This window comes from Cinclus cinclus, chromosome 3 (assembly GCF_963662255.1).
Source record: "Cinclus cinclus chromosome 3, bCinCin1.1, whole genome shotgun sequence".
Taxonomy (NCBI): Eukaryota; Metazoa; Chordata; class Aves; order Passeriformes; family Cinclidae; genus Cinclus; species Cinclus cinclus.
Genome location: NC_085048.1, coordinates 1,318,212 through 1,340,060, shown reverse-complemented (window position 1 = coordinate 1,340,060; position 21,849 = coordinate 1,318,212). Strand labels below are relative to the sequence as shown.

General features: G+C 49.1%; 1 protein-coding gene across 1 annotated transcript; it reads left to right on the top strand.

Moving 5' to 3' along the window:
• The first annotated feature begins 10,290 nt into the window (after positions 1–10,290).
• Positions 10,291–21,516, top strand: DNAJC27 (DnaJ heat shock protein family (Hsp40) member C27). The gene is made up of 7 exons (XM_062488370.1): positions 10,291–10,377; positions 10,715–10,797; positions 12,810–12,879; positions 13,767–13,931; positions 16,676–16,798; positions 18,834–18,994; positions 20,875–21,516. The coding sequence occupies exons 1-7, from the start codon at positions 10,291–10,293 to the stop codon at positions 21,005–21,007; spliced, it is 822 nt and encodes a 273-aa protein (XP_062344354.1). The 3' UTR covers positions 21,008–21,516.
• Positions 21,517–21,849: the final 333 nt, after the last annotated feature.

The following is a 21,849-nucleotide window of genomic DNA, read 5'->3' as shown; positions in this document are numbered from 1 at the left end:
TAATTCCATGGAAAATAAATGGGATAAAGCCTGAAAATTTGGGATAATTCCATGAAAAATAAACGGGACAAAGCCTGGAAATTCGGGATAATTCCATGAAAAATAAATGGGACAAAGCCAGGAAAACTGGGATAATTCCAGAAATAATTCCGGGGGGGAAAAAAAAATCCCCGAAATAATTCCTGGGAAAAAATTCCTGGGAAAAAAAAATCCTGGAAATAATTCCTGGAAAAATTCCTGGGAAAAATAATTCCTGGGGAAAAAAAAAAAAAAACCAACAAAAAAACCACGGAAATAATTCCTGGAAAAAAAATTTCAGGAGAAAAATTTCTGGGGAGAAAAAAAAAAAAATCCTGGCGAAAAAAATTTTCTGGGAAAAAAAATTCCATGAAAATTCCCTGAACAAAGGCAGGGAAATTTGGGAATTGGGGGAGTCTGGCCATGGGACAATGCCGGCGTTCCAGGAATTCCAGGAATTTGGGAAAACCGGGATGAGCAGGGAAAGGGAAAAGCAAGACCCGAGTCCCAAATCCATGGAAAATCCCGTCCCCAAATCCCTCCCCTGCTCCTTTTTCCTGCAATTCCCAAAAATCCCAAACCCCAAAAATCGCCCCAAAAATCCCAAAATCCCCAACCCCCCAAAATCCTAAATCCCAAAAATCCCCCCCCCAAAAAACCCAAATCCCAAAAATCTCTAATCCCAAAAACCCCCAAAATCCCAAAGAACCCAAACCGCTAAAATCCCAAATCCCAAAAATCCCAGATCCCAAATTCAAAATTTCAAACACCCAAAAATCCCAAAATACCAAAAATCCCAAATCCTAAAAAATCCCAAATCCCAAAAATCTCAAATCCTAAAAATCCCAAAAAATTCAAATCCCCAAAAGTCTCATATCCCAAAAAAATCCCAAATACTAAAAAAATCCCAAACCCCAAAGTCCCAAATTCCAGACCCCAGATTCCCAAATTCCAAATCCCAAACCCCCCAAAAAATCCCAAACCCTAAAAATCCCAGATCCACATCACAGATCCAAATTCCCAGATCCCAAATCCCAAAAATGTAAATTCTCAGTCCCAAACGTCCCAAAAAAATCCCGAGTCCCAAAAATCCAAATTCCCAAAATCCCAAACCCCGAAAAATCCCCAAAAAAATCCCAAAATCCCAAATCCCAAAAATCCCAAATCCAAAAAAAAACCCCAAATCCTAAAAGCCCCAAATCCTCAGAATTCCCGAATTTTCCCAGAGCAGGGAACGCCCCCAGGATTTGGGATTTTTCGGGATTTTTTTTGGGATTTAGGAATTTCAGGATTTGGGGTTGGGGATTTTGGGGGTTTGAGATTTTGGATTTTTGGGATTTGGGATTTTTGAGGTTTCGGATTTAGGATTTTTGGGGGTTGGGAATTGGGATTTTTGGGATTTGGGGTGGAGGATTTTGGGGATTCTGGATTTCTGGGATTTTGGAGTTTTTGGGTTTGGGATTTTTTGGGATTTCAGGTTTTGGGTTTGGGATTTTTTTGGGGCTTGGAGTTTAGGATTTTTGGTATTGGGAATTTAGATTTTTGGAATTTGGGATCTGGGAACTGGGATTCAGGGATCGGGATTGGGATTCGGGATTCAGGATTTGGGATTCAAGATTTGGAATTTGGGGTTTGGGATTTGGGATTCAGGGTTCAGGGTTTGGGATTTAGGGATTCGGGATTTGGGATTGGGATGGGACTCAGGATTTGGGATTGAGGATTTGGGATTCGGGATTCAGGATTCAGGATCTGGGATTCAGGATCTGGGATTCGGGATGAATTGGGGTGATTTGGGATTCAGGGTTTGGGATTTGGGATTCGGGATTTGGGATTCAGGGTTTGGGATTTGGGATTCAGGGTTCAGGATGTGGAATTCAGGATTTGGGATTTGGGATTCAGGATTCAGGATCTGGGATTCCGGATGAATTGGAGTGATTTGGGATTCGGGATTTGGGATTCAGGATGTGGAATTCGGGATTTGGGATTTGGGATCTGGGATTTGGGATTCGGGATTCGGGATTTGGGAATCAGGATTTGGGATTTGGGATTGGAAATGAGAATTTGGGATTCAGGATTTGGGAATCAGGATTCGGGATTTGGGATGAATTGGGATTTGGGATTTAGGGATTGGGATTCAGGATTTGGGATTTGGGATCTGGGATTTGGGATTCGATATTTGGGATTCAGGGTTTGGAATTCAGGATTTGGGAATCAGGATTCAGGATTCGGAATTCAGGATTTGGAATTTGGGATTCAGGGTTTGGGATTTGGGATTGGGATTCAGGACTCGGGATTCGGGATTTGGGATGGGAATTCTGGGCTGGGGCCGGGATCCCTTTGGGGCCGCTCCGCTCGCGCTGCCGAGGCCCGGGAAGGACGTTTGGGATCGGGGTCGGATTTAAGAGGCTGCCGGGGATTCCCAAAATCCCCCAAAATCCCCCAAATAACCCCAAAAATCCCCCCCCCCCAAAAAAAAACAAAAAACCAAAAAACAACAAAATCCCACAGGGGAAAAAAAAAAACCCCAAACAAACAAATTCCACAGGAATACAAAAATCCCACAAAAGAGCCCCAAATCTCACAGGAGGAAAAAAAAAAAAAAAGAAAATCCCACAGAAATCCCAAAAAAATCCCAGAAAAATCCTCCCAAAATCTCAAAAAATAAAATCCCACAAAAAAATCCTACCAAAAAAAAAATAATAATAAAAAAAAAAATCCCACAAAGGAAAACCCCAAAATTCTGGGGTTTGGTCCCAAAAATCCCGGGGTTTTCTTTGGGGAATTTCTCGTCCCATAAATGACCCCAAAATCCCAGAAATTAACCCCAAATTCTACCAAAAAAAAAACCCCAACAAAATCCCATAAAGAGAAACCCCAAAATCCCACAAAAAAAAAAAAATCCACCAAAAATCCCATTAAAAAGAACCAAAAAATCCCATTAAAAAACCCCAAAGTCCCATTTAAAAAACCCAAAATCCCATTTAAAAAAAAATCAAAAATCCCATTAAAAAAACACAAAATCCCATTAAAAATAAAACAAAATCCCATTAAAAAATCCCATTAAAAAAACCCCAAATCCCATTAAAAAAAAATCCCATTTAAAAACCCCCAAATCCCATTAAAAAACCCCAAAATTCCATTTAAAAACCTCAAATATCCCATTAAAAAACAACCAACAAAATCCCATTAAAAAAACCCAAAATCCCATTAAAAAACCCCAAAATTCCATTAAAAAACCCCAAATCCCAGCAAAATAAAAAAAAATCCCACAAAACAGAAAAATCCCAAATCCTACAGTGAAAAAAAAAACCCTAAAAAATCCACAAAAATCCCCAAAATCCCATAAAAATAAAATCCCTCAAAAAAAACCCCCAAATCCCACCAAGTATCCCCACGAAATCCTATTAAAAACCTCAAAATCCTATAAAACATTCCAAAATCCCATTTAAAAAAAACCCCAAATCCCTGGATTTTCCAAGGGGATGTTCCCGACACTTCCAAAAAAAAAAAAAAAAAATTGAAACCCGAAATCCCACAAAAAAAAAAAAAAAAAACCAAAAATCCCCCAAATTTGGGATTCCCAGACCTCGCACCGATCCCACCCCCACAGATTTTGGGATTTCTGTCAGAATTTGGGATTCCCAAATCCCAAATCGATCCCACCCCATAAATTTGGGATTCCCAAATCGATCCCATAAATCCGGAATTCCCAAACCGATCCCACCCCACAGATTTTGGGATTTCCGGTAGAATTTGGGAATCCCAAACCCATCCCACCCCATAAATTTGGGATTCCCAAACCCCAAACCAATCCCATCCCATAAATTTGGGGTTCCCAAACCGATCCCATAAATCCAGGATTCCCAAACCTATTTCAACCCCACAGAATTTGGGATTTCCCCCAGAATTTGGGGTTCCCAGATCGATCCCATGAATCCGGGATTCCCAAATCCCAAACCGATGCCACCCCCACAGATTTTGGGATTTCTGTCAGAATTTGGGATTCCCAAATCCCAAATCGATCCCACCCCATAAATTTGGGATTCCCAAATCGATCCCATAAATCCGGAATTCCCAAACTGATCCCACCCCACAGATTTTGGGATTTCCGGCAGAATTTGGGAATCCTAAACCGATCCCACCCCATAAATTTGGGATTCCCAAATCCCAAACCCATCCCACCCCATAAATTTGGGATTCCCAAATCGATCCCATAAATCCGGAATTCCCAAACCGATCCCACCCCACAGATTTTGGGATTTCCCCCAGAATTTGGGGTTCCCAGATCGATCCCATAAATCCGGGATTCCCAAATCCCAAACAGATCCCACCCAACAGATTTTGGGATTTCCGGCACAATTTGGGGTTCTCAGATCCCGAACCAACCTCACCCCATAAATTTGGGATTCCTGGACCTCAAACCGGTCCCATCCCATAAATCTGAGATTCCCAAACCGATCCCACCCCACAGATTTTGGGATTTCCAGCAGAATTTGGGATTCTCGGACCCCAAACTAATCCCACCCCATGAATTTGGGATTCCCAAACCCCAAACCGATCCCACCCCCACAAAATTTGGGATTTTCCGGCAGAATTTGGGGTTCCCGGATCCCAAACGGATCCCACCCCATAAAATTTGGGATTCTCAAACCGATCCCATAAATTTTGGATCCTCAGTCTGATTCCATCCCATAAATCCGGCATTCCCAGCCTGATCCCATTAATCCGACATTCCCACACCGATCCCATAAATCCAGCATTCCCACACCGATCCCATCCCATAAATCCGGGATCCTCAGTTCGATCCCATAAATTTGGCATTCCCAAACCGATCCCATAAATCCGGGATCCTCAGTTCGATCCCATAAATTTGGGATTTCCAAACCGATCCCATAAATTTGGGATCCCCAGACTGATCCCATAAATCCGGCATTCCCAAACCAATCCCATAAATCCGGGATCCCCAAACCAATGCCATAAATCCGGCATTCCCAGCCTGATCCCATAAATCCGACATTCCCAGAGCAATCCCATAAATCCAGCATTCCCAGACCGATCCCATCCCATAAATCCGGGATCCTCAGTTCGATCCCATAAATTTGGCATTCCCAAACCGATCCCATAAATCCGGCATTCCCAAACCGATTCCATCCCATAAATTTGGGATTTCCAAACCGATCCCATAAATCCGGGATCCTCAGTCCGATCCCATAAATCCGGCATTCCCAGACCGACCCCACCCCCTAAATTTGGGATCCCCAACCTGATCCCATAACTCCGGCATTCCCAGCCTGATCCCATTAATCCGGGATCCTCAGTCCGATCCCATAAATTTGGGATTTCCAAACCGATCCCATAAATCCGGCATTCCCAAACCGACCCTAACCCCTAAATTTGGGATCCCCGGACCGATCCCATAAATCCGGCATTCCCAGACCGATCCCATAAATCCGGGATCCCCGGACCGATTCCATCCCATAAACCCGGGATCCTCAGTCCGATCCCATAAATCCGGCATTCCCAGACCGACCCCACCCCCTAAATTTGGGATTCCCAGACCGATCCCATAAATCTGGGATCCCCGGACCGACCTCACCCCATAAATTTGGGATCCCCGGACCGATCCCATAAATCCGGCATTCCCAAACAGATCCCATAAATCCGGGATCCCCGGACCGAATCCATCCCATAAATTTGGGGTCCCCGAAGATTTTGGGGTTCCCCTCCCCCCTTTCCCAGGCCGGGGATGCTCGCGGGGGGGCGGGGCCAGCGGAGCGCGCGGGGACCGACACGGGGGTGGGGGGAGGGGCCGGGGCCGCATTCCCGCTGCCCTTCCCGGCCATTCCCGGCCATTCCCGGCCATTCCCGGCCATTCCCGGCCATTCCCGGTTTTCCCGGGATTCCCGGTTTTCCCGCGGCACTGACCGTACATGGCCGCGGCTCGGCTCGGCTCGGCTCGGCTCGGCTCGGCTCGGCTCGGCTCGGCTCGGCTCGGCTCGGCTCGGCTCTGCGGAACGGTCCCGGAGGGGGCGGGGCCTACGGGACAGGCCACGCCCCCTTCTCGGCACAGCCCGCGCCCCCTGCTTGGGGTAAACCACACCCCCTTTCTGCGAAGGCCACGCCTCCCTTGGTATAGGCACCGCCCCTTTCGGGGCAGGCCGCGCCCTTTTTGCGCAGGCACCGCCCCCTTTTCTACACAGACCACGCCCCCCTTCGGGTCAGGCCCCACCCCTTCGGGACATGCTCCGCCCCTCCTTGGCACAGGCTCCGCCCCCTTTTGGGACAGGCTCCGCCCTCTGGGTGGGAGACATGGTGGGAATGGGATAAAAACCGGGATAAAAATCGGGAATAACAACCGGGGATAACAACCGGGATAACAACCGGGATAAAAAACCAGGATAACAACCAGGACAACAACCGGGGATAAAAAACCGGGATAAAAAACCGGGATAACAACCGGGAATAATAACCGGGATAACAACCGGGAATAACAACCGGGGATAAAAACCGGGGATAAAAACCGGGGATAAAAACCGGGATAACAACTGGGAATAACCGGGATAATAACTGGGAATAGCAACCGGGAATAAACGGGATAATAATGGGGATAAGAACCAGGAATAAATGGGATAACAACCGGGAATAAATGGGATAAAAACTAGGATAAGAAGTGGGAATTAATGGGATAAAAACGGGATAACAACCAGGAATAAATGGGATACAAAACAGGACAACAACTGGGAATAAATGGGATAAAATCCAGGATAAGAACCGGGAATAAACAGGAATAACAACCCAGACTGGGAATAGGGAATGGGGTAGAAGGACAAAAACCGGGAATGGGACCATGAGGATAACTGGGAATGAGAATGGCAACCAGGAATGGGAACTGGGAATGGGATTGGGATAACTGGGAATGGGATCCAGGGAATGGGAGTGGGATAACTGGGAATGGGATCCAGGGAATGGGAGTGGGATAACTGGGAATGGGATCCAGGGAATGGGATTGGGATAACTGGGAATGGGATTGGGATAACTTGGAATGGGATCGGGATAACTGGGAATGAGAATGGCAACCAGGAATGGGAACTGGGAATGGGATTGGGATAACTGGGAATGGGATTGGGAACACTAGAGCTGATCCCAGAATTCCCAGAATTATTCCCAGAATTCCCAGAATCTCAAATGCTGCCCTGGGGACCAGGACAAGGTTGGAGTTGGCCCCAAAATTCCAAAAAAATCTCCTCCCCCATTCCCGAATTTTCCCCATCCAGGGGAGCTGCCGGCCTCGCTCCGTAATTACGGAACGTTCCAGACCCTCCGGAATTAATTGGGGCTTAATTAAATTAATTGAGAATAATTTAATTAATCGGGAACTAATTAAAGTATTCGAGGAATTCATCAGCGCCGGGAAATTCCCTGGAGATCCCAAAGGATTCGGGGATTCCACGGAAATGGAAAATCCCTGGGAAATCCCAGCCTCCATGAATCCCACCCAAAAGCATTCTGGAATTCTGGGATTCTGGGAATCCGGGAATCCAGGATACCTTGGATTGTGTGATTCTGTAATTCCAGGATTCCATGGATTCTGAGATTCCAGGATTCCATCATTCCAGGATTCCCTGAATCCAGGATTCCATGGATCTTTGATCCCATAATTCCAGGATTCCATATTTCCAGGATTCAGTGGGTTCCGTGAATCCACAATTCCCTGAATCCAGGATTCCGTGGATCTGTGATTCCAGGACTCCAGGATTCCATGGATTCCACAAATCCAGGATTCCATGATTCCATAATTCCAGGATTCTGTAATTCCAGGATTCCATGGATTTGGTGATTCCCTAATTCCAGGATTCCAGGATTCCGTGAATGCAGGATTCAACGGATCCATGATTCCATGCTTCCATAATTCCAAGATTCCATGGATCTGTGATTCCATGGATTCCATAATTCCAGGATTCCGTGAATCCAGGCTTCAATGGGTCTGTGATTCCATGGATTCCTTAATTCCAGGATTCCATGGATCCAGGATTCAACGGATGTGTAATTCCATGGATTCCTTAATTCCAGGATTCCATGGATCCAGGATTCAACGGATGTGTAATTCCATGGATTCATAATTCCAGGATTCCGTGAATGCAGGATTCAATGGATCCATGATTCCATGCTTCCATAATTCCAGGATTCCATGGATCCAGAATTCAACGGATCTGTAATTCCATGGATTCCATAATTCCAAGATTCCATGGATCTGTAATTTCATGGATTCCATAATTCCAGGATTCCGTGAATGCAGGATTCAGCGGATCTGTGATTCCACGGATTCCATAATTCCAGGATTCTGTGAATGCAGGATTCAACAGATCCGTGATTCCGGGATTCCAGGATTCCATGATTCCATAACTCCAGGATTCCATGGATTCCATGAATCCAGGATTCAATGGATTCGATAATTCCAGGATTCCATGGGTTTGGTGATTCCATAACTCCAAGATTCCATGGATTCGGCGAATCCAAAATTCTGGGATTCCGTGATTTTGGATGGGAATTTTTTGGGATCCAGGGGACAAATCCCGATGTTGGGGACAAGGAAGGCTGTTGGGATCTGTCCCTGTCCCCAGCGGGTCCGTGGGAATTCTGGGATTCGTTCTGGGATACATTTGGGATTCTGGGATTTGTTCTGGGATTTATTCCAGGATTCTGGGATTCCTTTGGGATTCTGGGATTCGTTCTGGGATTCATTTGGGATTCTGGGATTCCTTTGGGATTCTGGGATTCGTTCTGGGATTTATTCCAGGATTCTGGGATTCCTTTGGGATTCTGGGATTTGTTCTGGGATTTATTCCAGGATTCTGGGATTCCTTTGGGATTCTGGGATTCCTTTGGGATTCTGGGATTCGTTCTGGGATTGCTTCAGGATTCCAGGATTGATTTTGGGAATCCCTCAGTGGTTTTGGGATTAATTTTGGGATTGATTCCAGGATTTCTTCGGGCTACGTTTTGGGATTCCTTTGGGAGTCCGGGATTCGTTCTGGGATTTGTTCTGGGATTGATTCCGGGATTTCTTCAGGGATTCCGGGATTCGTTCTGGGATTTCTTCCAGGATACATCTGGGATTCCTTTGGGATTTGTTTCTTGGATTCATTCTGGGATTCTGGGATTGATTTTGTGAGCCATTCTGGGATTTATTCTGGGATGGGTTCCAGTATTCCAGGATTTTCCCCCGTCCTGGCTCCAGTGGTTCCCAGCTCCAGGGCTGTGTCCGGCTTGGGGTGTCCCCGTTTGGGACAGACAGGGAGAGGAGGGAGAGGGGACAGGGATAAGGGATAAGGGACAAGGGACAGGGGATTGGGGATAGGGGATTGGGGACAGGGATAAAGGACAGGGATTGGGACAGGGATAAGGGACTGGGGATAAGGGATTTGGGACAGGGACAGGGGACAGGGGACAGGGATAAGGGATTGGGGACAGGGATAGGGGATTGGGGACAGGGATAAGGGACAGGGGACAGGGATAAGGGACAGGGATTGGGACAGGGATAAGGGACAGGGGATAGGGGACAGGGATAAGGGACAGGGATAAGGGATAAGGGACAGGGGACAGGGATTGGGATAGGGATAAGGGACAGGGACAAGGGACAGGGGACAGGGATAAAAGACAGGGATTGGGGACAGGGATAAGGGACAGGGGACAGGGATAGGGGATAAGGGGATAAGGGATTGGGGACAGGGACACAGATGGGGACAAGGGATAAAGGGATGGGGACAAGCAATAAGTGACAGGTGACAAGTGACACAGGACAGGGGACAAGGACAAGAGACAGGGGACAGGGGACGGGGCGAGGCCCGAGGCCAAGGGAGGGGTACAAGGGACAGGAAAAAAGCGCAGGGAAAAGGGAAGAAGAAAAGGGAAGAAGAAAAGGGAAGAAGAAAAGGGAAGAAGAGATGGGAAGAAGAAAAGGGAAGCCGAGCAGGTGACAGTGACGACGACAGCGACAATGACAATGGACACGTGACCCACTGCCCCCCCCCCCCTTCCCCCGGCGCCCCCTCCCCGCCGCTCCAAATCTCGCGAGATCTCCCGCACGGCATTTGTGGAGGGGGGGGGGGTGGGTCGGGGGGGGGGGGGGCTCCGCTACCGCCCCCCGCTCAAATCTCGCGAGGAGTCGCGCGGGAGGACAGGGGTGAGGCGGAAGCGCCGTTCTCCCGCCATTGTTGCATCCCTTCGGCTTCTGCCGCTCCAACCGGGAGCGGGAGCGAGCCCGGCCCCGCCATGGAGGCGAACGCGGCGAAGCGGAAGGAGCCGCGCAAGGCGCTGCGGGTTAAAGTCATCTCCATGGGCAACGCTGAGGTGGGCAAGGTGAGGACCTGCTATTGGCTGGCGGGAGATGACCGACAGCTGGGAAGACCAATCAAAAGCGCGGAGGGTTGGGAACTTTGTGCTGATTGGTCCGTTGGCCGCGCGCGGGAGCAAGTAATGTTGATGTTGTGTGGGCGGGACTAAGGTGTGAGTGACAGTTGAGTGGGCGGTGCCTCGGTGCAACGCGCGGTTCTGATTAGCTGACGGGGAAGGGGGCGGGGCTTAGCGCTGTTAAGGGGCAGAGGCGCCTTTCCCAAATCCTGGAATTGCTGGGAAATCCCGGGAAATGCGGCTGGGGAGGGATTCCCGCGGAGATTCCCGTTTTTTTCGCGGCCAGAGCTGCATCATCAAGCGGTATTGCGAGAAAAGGTTCGTGTCCAAGTACCTGGCGACCATCGGGATCGACTACGGGGTCACCAAGTGAGAGCCGGGAATGATGGTGGGAATGGTGGTGGGAATGATGGTGGGAATGATGGGGGTGGGGGGAATGATGGGGGTGGGGGGAATGATGGGGGTAATGGGAATGGGAATGATGGGAAGGGTGGGAAAGATGGGGATGGTTTGGATAATGGGAATAATGGGAATAATGAGGATGATGGGAATGATGGGAATGATGGGATTGGAAATGGAAACAAGAATGGGATGGGAATGATGGGAATGGGAACAGGGATGGGATGGGATTTGGAATAATGGGATGGGGATGAGAAGAATGATGGGAATAACGGGAATGGGATGGGGATAATGGGATTGGAATGGGAATGATGGGGATGATGGGAGTGGGAACGAGGATGGGAGTGGGGTTGGGAATAATGGGAATAATGGGATTGGAAGAGGAGATGGGAACGGGGATGGAAATAATAGGAATAATGGGAATGGGGATTGGAATAGGATTGGGAATGGGATTGGGAATAATGGGATTGGAGTGAGAGCGATAGGAATGATGGGAATACTGGAGATGGGGCTGGAAACGGGGAAGGGAATGGGGATGGATTTGGAATAATGGGATTAATGGGAATGGGATGGGGATGGGAATAATAGGAATGGTGGGAACAATGGGAATGGTGGGGATGATGGGAATGGTAGGAATGACGGTGGGAATAATGGGAATAATGGGAGTGATGGGAATAGCGGGAATGTGAATGGGGATGGGATTGGGAATGGGGATAGTGTAGGGATGGGAATAATGGGATTGGGATGGGGACAGGGATGGATTGGGAATGATGGGAATGGGATGGGGGTGGGAATAATTTGAATGATAAGAATGGGAATGATGGGAATGGTGGGAATAATGGGAATGGTGGGGATGGGAATAACGAGAATGGGAATGGGAGTTGGGAAGGAATGGGAATGGGAATAATGGGCTTGGGAACAGGAATGGTGACAGGGATAATGGGAGTAATGGGAATAATGGGAATGGGGTTGGAAATGGGATGGGAATGATGGGAATGAGAATGGGAATGGGAATAGGGATGGGTGTGGGGTTGGGAAAGATGGGAATAATGGGATTGGGAGTGTGGATGGCAGTGGGAATGTGGGAATGGAGACAGGAATGGGGATGGGAACAGGACTGGGAATAATGGGACTGGGAATAATGGGATTGGGAATGGGGATGGGATTGGGAATAATGGGATTGGGAATAATGGGATTTGGAATGGGGATGGGATTGGGAATAATGGGATTGGGATTAATGGGATTGGGAATAGGAATGGGAATGGGGATGGGAGTAATGGGAACAGAGACGGGAATGGGGATGGGAATAATGGGATTTGGAGTAAAGGGAATGTGATTGGGATTGGGAATGGGATGGGAATAATGGAAATAATGGGAATGGGAATAAGGGGATTGGGAATAGTGGGAATGGGATTTGGATTGGGAATAATGGGGATAATGGGGATAATGGGAATAACGGGATTGGGGATGGGAATGGAAATGGGAAGTGGGAATGGAGACAGGAATGGGGGTCGGAATGGGGATGGGAATAACGGGATTGGGATAGGAATGGGGATTGGATGGGACTGGGAATAATGGGAATGGGAATAGGATGGGAAAGTGAATAATGGGATTTGGAATAATGGGATTGGGATTGGGATTGGGATTGGGATTGGGGATGAGGACAGAAATGGGAATAATGGGAATACCGGGAATAATGGGAATACCGGGAATGGGAATCTGGGAGCAGCCCGTGGCGGTCGGAGCCAGGCAGGATCAGGATTCCTCCCCGGGAATGCGGGATGGGATGGGACGGGACGAGAGGGAACAACCCGGAGCTTTTCCAGAGGAACTTTACTCGGAATCTGGGAACAATCCCCACCTGGAGAAGCTTTTCCGAGGGAACTCCGGGATTTAAAATCCCTGTGGGGAATTCCCAAGGCTCCGAGCTCTCCCCGGCTCGGCCGTTCCCAGAATTCCGGCATTCCCGATGGATATTCCAGGGTGCAGATCCGGGATCGGGAGATCAAGGTGAACATCTTCGACATGGCCGGACACCCCTTCTTCTACGAGGTCAGAATTCCCCAAAATTCCCCATGGGAATCCTTCTTTTCCTTGGGATTTTCCCGATTTTTTTTTTGTTGTTGTTTTTGTTTTTGTTGTTGTTTTTTCCTCAGCCCAGCCAGGAATTCCTTCCCAAATTCCTTCCCGGATTTGATGGGTTTTGGAGGGATTGTTTTTTGGGAATTTTTTTTTTTTGGGAGCGGGGGGATTTAATGTTTTCTTCGGGATTTTTTTTTGGGGGGGATTTGGAGCTCTTTTTTTTTTTTTTTTTTTTTTTTTTTTTTTTGGATTTTGGTTTTTTTTTTTTTTTTTTGGGCGGGATACCCTGGAACACTTCAGGAATTCCTTCCAAAAATCCCGCTTCCCCCTTTTTCCCAGGGAATTCCCTCCATTCCCAGCCCGGCATTCGATCCATCCTCACCCCAGTTCCTCTGCAGGAAGGAATTTTGGGAATTCCCTGGGAACTTGGGACTCCAGGAAGGGTCTCCCTCCCCTTTTCCATCCCCAAATTCCCTAAAAAAAAAAAAAAAATCCCTCGGGATGAACCCTGTGCATCCTTAATCCCATTGGTGAGATCCATGGATTTCTCAATCCCGCCCCACCCCCGCCATCCCAGCCTGCTCCAAGATTTCCTTGGACACTCCCAAAAATCCTCTGGGAATTCTTTCCCACCCCCTCCCCACCCTCCCAACCGGAAATTCCTTCCCCAAAACCTCCCCATTCCCCCCCCCAAAAAAAATCCCCAATCTTTCGCCGGCATCCTCGGCGCGATTTTCATTATTTTCATTTTTTGGGAATGGCGAAGGAAATCCCGATTTTTTCCGTGGATTTTTTTTTTTGTTTGTTTGTTTTGTTTTTTTCCTTTTTTTTTTTTTTTTTTTTCCCCCGGGGAAAAGGTGAGGAACGAGTTCTACAAGGACACGCAGGGGGTGCTGCTGGTGTACGACGTGGGATCCAAGGAATCCTTCGATTCCCTGGATTCCTGGCTGGCCGAGATGAAGCAGGAGCTGGGGCCCCACGGGAACCTGGAGAACGTCGTGGTCGTCGTCTGCGCCAACAAGGTGGGGATGGGAATTCCGGCGATTCCAGAGGGAATTCCCGAGTGGATCGCGTGGGGGTTGGAATTCCGGAGATTCCAGGGGGAATTCCCGAGTGGATCGCGTGGGGATGGGAATTCCGGCGATTCCAGAGGGAATTCCCGAGTGGATCGCGTGGGGGTTGGAATTCCGAAGATTCCAGGGGGAATTCCCGAGTGGATCGCGTGGGGGATGGGAATTCTGGAGATTCCAGTGGGAATTCCCGAGTGGATCGCGTGGGGGTTGGAATTCCGGAGATTCCAGGGGGAATTCCCGAGTGGATCGAGTGGGGGATGGGAATTCCGGAGATTCCAGAGGGAATTCCCGAGTGGATCGCGTGGGGGATGGGAATTCCAGACATTCCAGGGGGAATTCCCGAGTGGATCGCATGGGGATGGGAATACCGGAGATTCCAGGGGGAATTCCCGAGTGGATCGCGTGGGGGTTGGCATTCCGGAGATTCCAGGGGGAATTCCCGAGTGGATCGCGTGGGGATGGGAATTCTGGAGATTCCAGTGGGAATTCCCGAGTGGATCGCGTGGGGGTTGGAATTCCGGAGATTCCAGGGGGAATTCCCGAGTGGATCGAGTGGGGGATGGGAATTCCGGAGATTCCGGGGGAATTCCCGAGTGGATCGCGTGGGGGATGGGAATTCCAGACATTCCAGGGGGAATTCCCGAGTGGATCGCGTGGGGATGGGAATACCGGAGATTCCAGAGGGAATTCCCGAGTGGATCGCGTGGGGGTTGGCATTCCGGAGATTCCAGGGGGAATTCCCGAGTGGATCGAGTGGGGATGGGAATTCTGGAGATTCCAGTGGGAATTCCCGAGTGGATCGCGTGGGGGTTGGAATTCCGGAGATTCCAGGGGGAATTCCCGAGTGGATCGAGTGGGGGATGGGAATTCCGGAGATTCCGGGGGAATTCCCGAGTGGATCGCGTGGGGGATGGGAATTCCAGACATTCCAGGGGGAATTCCCGAGTGGATCGAGTGGGGATGGGAATACCGGAGATTCCAGAGGGAATTCCCGAGTGGATCGCGTGGGGGTTGGAATTCCGGAGATTCCAGGGGGAATTCCCGAGTGGATCGCGTGGGGGATGGGAATTCCAGACATTCCAGGGGGAATTCCCGAGTGGATCGAGTGGGGATGGGAATACCGGAGATTCCAGAGGGAATTCCCGAGTGGATCGCGTGGGGGGTTGGAATTCCGGAGATTCCAGGGGGAATTCCCGAGTGGAGCGCGTGGGGGATGGGAATTCTGGAGATTCCAGTGGGAATTCCCGAGTGGATCGCGTGGGGGTTGGAATTCCGGAGATTCCAGGGGGAATTCCCGAGTGGATCGAGTGGGGGATGGGAATTCCGGAGATTCCAGGGGGAATTCCCGAGTGGATCGCGTGGGGGATGGGAATTCCAGACATTCCAGGGGGAATTCCCGAGTGGATCGCGTGGGGATGGGAATTCCGGAGATTCCAGAGGGAATTCCCGAGTGGATCACGTGGGGATGGGAATACCGGAGATTCCAGAGGGAATTCCCGAGTGGATCGCGTGGGGGTTGGAATTCCGGAGATTCCAGGGGGAATTCCCGAATGGATCGCGTGGGGGATGGGAATACCGGAGATTCCAGTGGGAATTCCCGAGTGGAGCGCGTGGGGGATGGGAATACCGGAGATTCCAGTGGGAATTCCCGAGTGGATCGCGTGGGGATGGGAATTCCGGAGATTCCAGGGGGAATTCCCGAGTGGATCGCGTGGGGGGTTGGAATTCCGGAGATTCCAGGGGGAATTCCCGAGTGGAGCGCGTGGGGGATGGGAATTCTGGAGATTCCAGTGGGAATTCCCGAGTGGATCGCGTGGTGGTTGGAATTCCGGAGATTCCAGGGGGAATTCCCGAGTGGATCGCGTGGGGGTTGGAATACCGGAGATTCCAGAGGGAATTCCCGAGTGGATCGAGTGGGGATGGGAATACCGGAGATTCCAGAGGGAATTCCCGAGTGGATCGCGTGGGGGGTTGGAATTCCAGAGATTCCTGGGGGAATTCCCGAGTGGATCGCGTGGGGGATGGGAATACCGGAGATTCCAGAGGGAATTCCCGAGTGGATCGCGTGGGGGTTGGAATTCCAGAGATTCCTGGGGGAATTCCCGAGTGGATCGCGTGGGGATGGGAATTCCGGCGATTCCAGAGGGAATTCCCGAGTGGATCGCGTGGGGATGGGAATACCGGAGATTCCAGTTATTTTCCCGCTGTTATTCCCGTTTCCCATTCCCATTTTACCCGTTGTTTTTCCCATCGTTATTCCCATTACCCGTTTTTCTATTTTTCCCGTTGTTGTTCCCGTTTCCCATTTCTCCTGTTGTTTTTTTCCATTATTCCCGTTGTTATTCCCGTTGTTATTCCCATTTCCCGTTTTTCCCGTTGTTTTTCCCGTTTCCCATTCCCGTTGTTATTCCCATTTCCCGTTTTTCCCGTTGTCGTTTCCCGTTTCCCATTCCCGTTGTTATTCCCATTTCCCATTCCCGTTGTTTTTGCTGTTGTTATTCCCGTTGTTTTTCCCGTTGTTTTTCTCGTTGTTATTCCCATTTCCCGTTGTTGTTTCCCGTTGTTATTCCCGTTGTTATTCCCGTTGTTGTTATCCCCGTTTCTCGTTTTTCCCATTGTTGTTTCCCATTGTTGTTATTCCCGTTGTTGTTGTTGTTGTTGTTTCCCGTTGTTGTTATTCCCGTTTTTCCCAGGTGGACTCCGGGAAGCTCCGTGTGGTGGACGAGAGCGAGGGCCGGCTCTGGGCCGAGAGCCGCGGGTTCCTCTACTGGGAAACCTCGGCACAGAGCGGGGAGGGGATCCAGGAGATGTTCCAGGTGGGAATTCCCAGCGGGATCGGGGCAATTCCAGGGAATTCCGGGATGGGATCTGGGTGGGGAATTCCGGGATCAAGGGATGGAAGGAAACTGGGAATTTCTGTACTGGGAATTCCCCAGACCAGGGGGGAAATCCGGGAGATGTTCGGGGTGGGAAATCTGGGGTGGGAATTCTGGTCTGGGAATGTTCCGGGTGGGAATTCCAGGATCAAGGGTTCCAGCAAGGCCTGGGAATTCCGGGATCAAGGGAATTCCAGGATGGGATTTGGGTGGGAATTCCGGGATCAAGGGAATTGCCTGGGTGGGATTCGGGTGGGAATTTGGGATCAAGGGAATTCCCAGGGTGGGGTTTGGGTGGGAATTCCGGGACCAAGGGAATTCCCTGGGTGGGATTTGGGTGGGAATTTGGGATCAAGGGAATTCCAGGCTGGAAAGCGATCCAGGAGATGTTCCAGGTGTGAATTCCGGCTGGGAATGGGCACTGGGGGTGGGATGAGGCAGGAATTCCCATGGGAGCGCGCTCGGGCGGCGGGATCGGGATTGGGGACATTCCCGAGGGTCCCACAGATGCAGGAGGGCTTGGAAAAGGATCCGGGATTGTTGGGAGTGTGCTGGGGGAACTGGGATCTGGGAATGTTGGGATTGAAGGGCTGGGAATGGGATCTGGGAATGTTGGGATTGAAGGGCTGGGAACGGGATCTGGGAATGTTGGGATTGTCCCGTCCAGGATTGCTGGGAATTGGATCCAGGGGTACCCTGGGAGTGTGATCCGGGATTTTCAGGATTTTCCTGGAATTAGCTGGGGTTGGACCTGAGATTTTCCTGCGAAAGAACTGGGAGTTGGATTTGGGATTGTTGGGATTGAAGGGCTGGGATCCCAAATGATCCCAAACGATCCCAAATGATCCCAAACAATTCCAAACCTTCCCAAACCATCCCAAACGATCCCGAGCCATCCCATCAACCCCAAATGGTCCTGAACGATCCCAAACGATCCCAAACAATCCCAAACGATCCCGAACAATCCCAAACAATCCCAAACCAATCCCAAACGATCCCAAATGATCCCGAATCATCCCAAAGGATCTCAAACCATCCCAAATAATCCCGAACAATCCCAAACGATCCCAAACCATCCCAAATGATCCCAAACCATCCCAATCAACCCCAAACGGTCCCGAACCATCCCGAACAATTCCCAGAGTTTCTCCACGTCCATCCTGTGTGAGAACGGCGGATCCGGGATCGGGGCAATGATCCCAAATAATCCCAAGTGATCCAAAACGATCCCAAATGATCCCAAACGATCCCAAATGATCCCAAAAACCCCAAATGATCCCAAATGATCCCAGACGATCCAAACCAATCCCAAATGATCCCAAACCAATCCCAAACGATCCCAAACCATCCCAAACGATCCCAAACCATCCCACATGATCCCAAACAACCCCAAACGATCCTGAACGATCCCGAACAATTCCCAGAGTTTCTCCACGTCCATCCTGTGTGAGAACGGCGGATCCGGGATGGGGTCTGTGATCCCAAATAACCCCAAGTGATCCAAAACGATCCCAAATGATCCCAAATGATCCCAAATGATCCCGAACTATCCCAATCAACCCCAAATGGTCCCGAACATTCCCAAACAATTCGCAGAATTTCTCCACATCCATCCTGGACGCGTGTGAGAACGGCGGATCCGGGATCGGGTCAATGATCCCAAATAATCCCAAGTGATCCAAAACGATCCCAAATGATCCCAAAACCCCCAAACGATCCCAAATGATCCCAGACGATCCAAACCAATCACAAATGATCCCAAATGATCCCAAATCATCCCAAACGATCCCAAACGATCCCAAACAATTCCCAGAGTTTCTCCACGTCCATCCTGTGTGAGGACGGCGGATCCGGGATCGGGTCCGTGATCCCAAATAATCCCAAATCACCCCAAAGGATCCCAAATGATCCAAAATGATCCCGAAGGATCCCAAACCATCCCAATCAACCCCGAACGATCCAAAACAATTCCCAGAGTTTCTACTCGTCCATCCTGGACGTGTGTGAGAACGGCGGGAAGCGGCCGCCGGGCGGATCCGGGCTCGGGTTCACGCGGGAGCAGGCGGAGGCGATCCGAAGGATCCGGAGCTGCAGGGACAGCTGGGAAATGCTGGGAATCAAACCCGGAGCCTCCAGGTGAGGCAGGGAAAGGGAATTCCCAGGTCGGAATTCTGGGAATTCGCGGGTGGAGGGGAGAAAAAAAAAAAAAAAGCCAGAATTCCTGCGGGAATTCCAAGGGGAAAAGGCGGGATTTGTTCTCGCATGGGGGAAAAGGCGGGATTCCTGTGGGGAAAAAAAAAAGCTGGAATTCTTGGTGAATTCCCAGAATTCCCAGGGAAAAGGCGGAATTCCTGGAATTCCTGGAGAGATGGAATTCCAATGGGAAATGGTGGAATTTCCACAGGAAAAATCTGGAATTCCAAAGGGAATTCCCACAGGAAAAGTCAGGATTCACAGCCACGGGAAAAGATGGAATTCCCATGGGAAAAGGTGGAAAAACCTGGAATTTCTGTAGCAATTCCCGCAGGAAGAGGCGGGATTCCTGTGGAAAAAAAAAAAGCTGGAATTCTTGGTGAATTCCCAGAATTCCCAGGGAAAAGGCGGGATTCCTTCCCACGGGAAAATTCCAGGAGAATTCCTGGAAAATTCCAGGAGAATTCCTGGAATTTCAATGGGAAAAATGGAATTCCTACGGGGAAAAACCAGGTGCAATTCCCATGGGAAAAGATGGAATTCCTGCAGGAAAAGGCAGAAATCCCAACCAAGGGAAAAAGTGGAATTCCAGGAATTTCAACGGGAAGAATGGAATTCCCATGGGAAAAGGCGGAATTCCCACAGGAAAAATTGGGAAAAAACTGGGATTCCTGCAGGAATTCCCAAGGAAAAGGCGGGATTTCCAAGCATGGGAAAAGATGGAATTCCTGGAATTTCGAGGGGAAAAATGGAATTCCTGCAGGAATTCTGATGGGAAAAGGTTGGATTCCTGTGGCGGGGGGAAAAAAACCCTGGAGTTCCTGCAGGAATTCCCAATGGAAAATGCGGAATTCCAGGAATTTCAATGGGAAAAATGGAATTCCCACGGGAAAAGGTGGAATTAGTTCAGGAAAAATTGGAATCCCAATGGGAAAAGCCCAAATCAGTGCGAGCAAAATTCCCGCCCGAATCCTTGCGATAATTCCCGATTTTCCTGATTCTCCCGATTTTCCCGATTTTCCTTTTCCTGCCGATTTCCTCCCACTCCCCCCAGCATTCCAAGACCTCAGAATTCCAGGATTTTTCCCTCTTCCCAAATTTTCAAAACTCCAGCAACACTCAGGATAACAATCCCCACCGAAATCCTCACATTTATTCCCGATTTTCCCGATTCTCCCAATTTTTTTCCCCCAATTTTCCCAAATTTATCAGCTATCCCCAGTTTCCCCCAGCATTCCAAACCCTCGGAATTCCGGGATTTTTCCCTCCAAAATTTTATAACCCCAGCAACACTCAGGATAACAATTCCCACCAAAATCCTCACGTTTATTCCAAATTTTCCCGATTTTCCCGATTTTCCCAATTTTCCTTTTCCCACCGATTTCCTCCCACTCCCCCCAGCATTCCAAACCCTCAGAATTCCAGGATTTTTCCCTCTTCCCAAATTTTCAAAACCCCAGCAACACTCAGGATAACAATCCCCACCCGAACCCTGGCGTTCATTCCCGATTTTCCCGATTTTCCCAATTTTCTGGATTTTCCCGATTTTCCCAATTTTCCTTTTCCCGCCGATTTCCTCCCATTCCCCCCAGCCTTCCAAGACCTCAGAATTCCAGGATTTTCCCCTCTTCCCAAATTTCCAAAACACTCAGGATAACGATCCCCACCCGAACCCCGGCGTTCGTTCCCGATTTTCCCCGCGATTTTTTCCCGCCCGGGTTTTTCCCCCATTTCCTTCCCGTTTTTCCCTGGAATTCCGGGATTTTTCCCGGATTTTTTTTTTTCCTCTCCCTCTCCCTCTCTGTCTCTCTCTCTGCCCACAGGGATGAGGTGAACAAGGCGTACCGGAAGCTCGCCGTGCTCCTGCATCCCGATAAATGTTTGGCTCCGGGAAGCGAGGACGCCTTCAAGGCCGTGGTGAACGCGCGGACGGCGATCCTGAAAAACATCAAATAGGGGGAAGGGGGGGAAAAAATTCCATGGGAATTCCATGGGGGAAAGGGAAAAAAAATGAATGGGATTGACGGGGAGAGGAAAAAAAAAAAAAAAAATTTTTTTAGCTGGGAGAAAAAAAATTTCTGGGATTTGCAGGGGGAAAGAATTCCTGGGATTCGTAAGCGGAAAAAAAATATTGCTAGGGAGAAAGAAATTCCTGGAATTCTCTGGGAGAAAAGAAATGTTCCCCGAAATTCCCAGGGGAAAAAAAAAAAAAAATCCTGGGGAAAAAAAATTCCAGGGATTCGCTGGGAGGAAAAAAAAAAAAAAAAAAAAAATCCTGGAATTTTCAGGGAGAAAAGAAAAAAAAAAAAATCCCAGGGAGAAAAAAAAAAAGTAATTCCTGGAATTCCATGGGAGAAAGAAAAACTCCCAGAATTTCCAGGGGGAAAAAAAATCCTGGGATTCCCAGGAAGAAATAAAAAAAATAATCCCAGAATTCCCATGGAGAAAAAAATAATTCCCAGAGGAAAAAAAAACATTCCCGGAATTCTATGGGAGAAAAAAAATTTCCCAGGGAAAAAAAAATTCCTGGAATATCCAGGGGAAAAAAAATCCCTGGGAGGAAAAAAAAAAAAAAAATCTGGAATTCCCTGGGAGAAAAAAAAGAAAATTCCCAGAATTCCCAGGGAGAAAGAAAAAAATTCTTGGAATTCCATGGGAGAATGGAAAAAAAAAAATCCGTGGGGAAAAAAATATCCTGGAATTCCCTGGGACAAAGAAAAAAAAATCACGGAATTCTCAGGAATTTAAAAAAAAAAAAAATTCCAAGGGGGAAAAAATTCCTGGAATTCCCGAGGGAA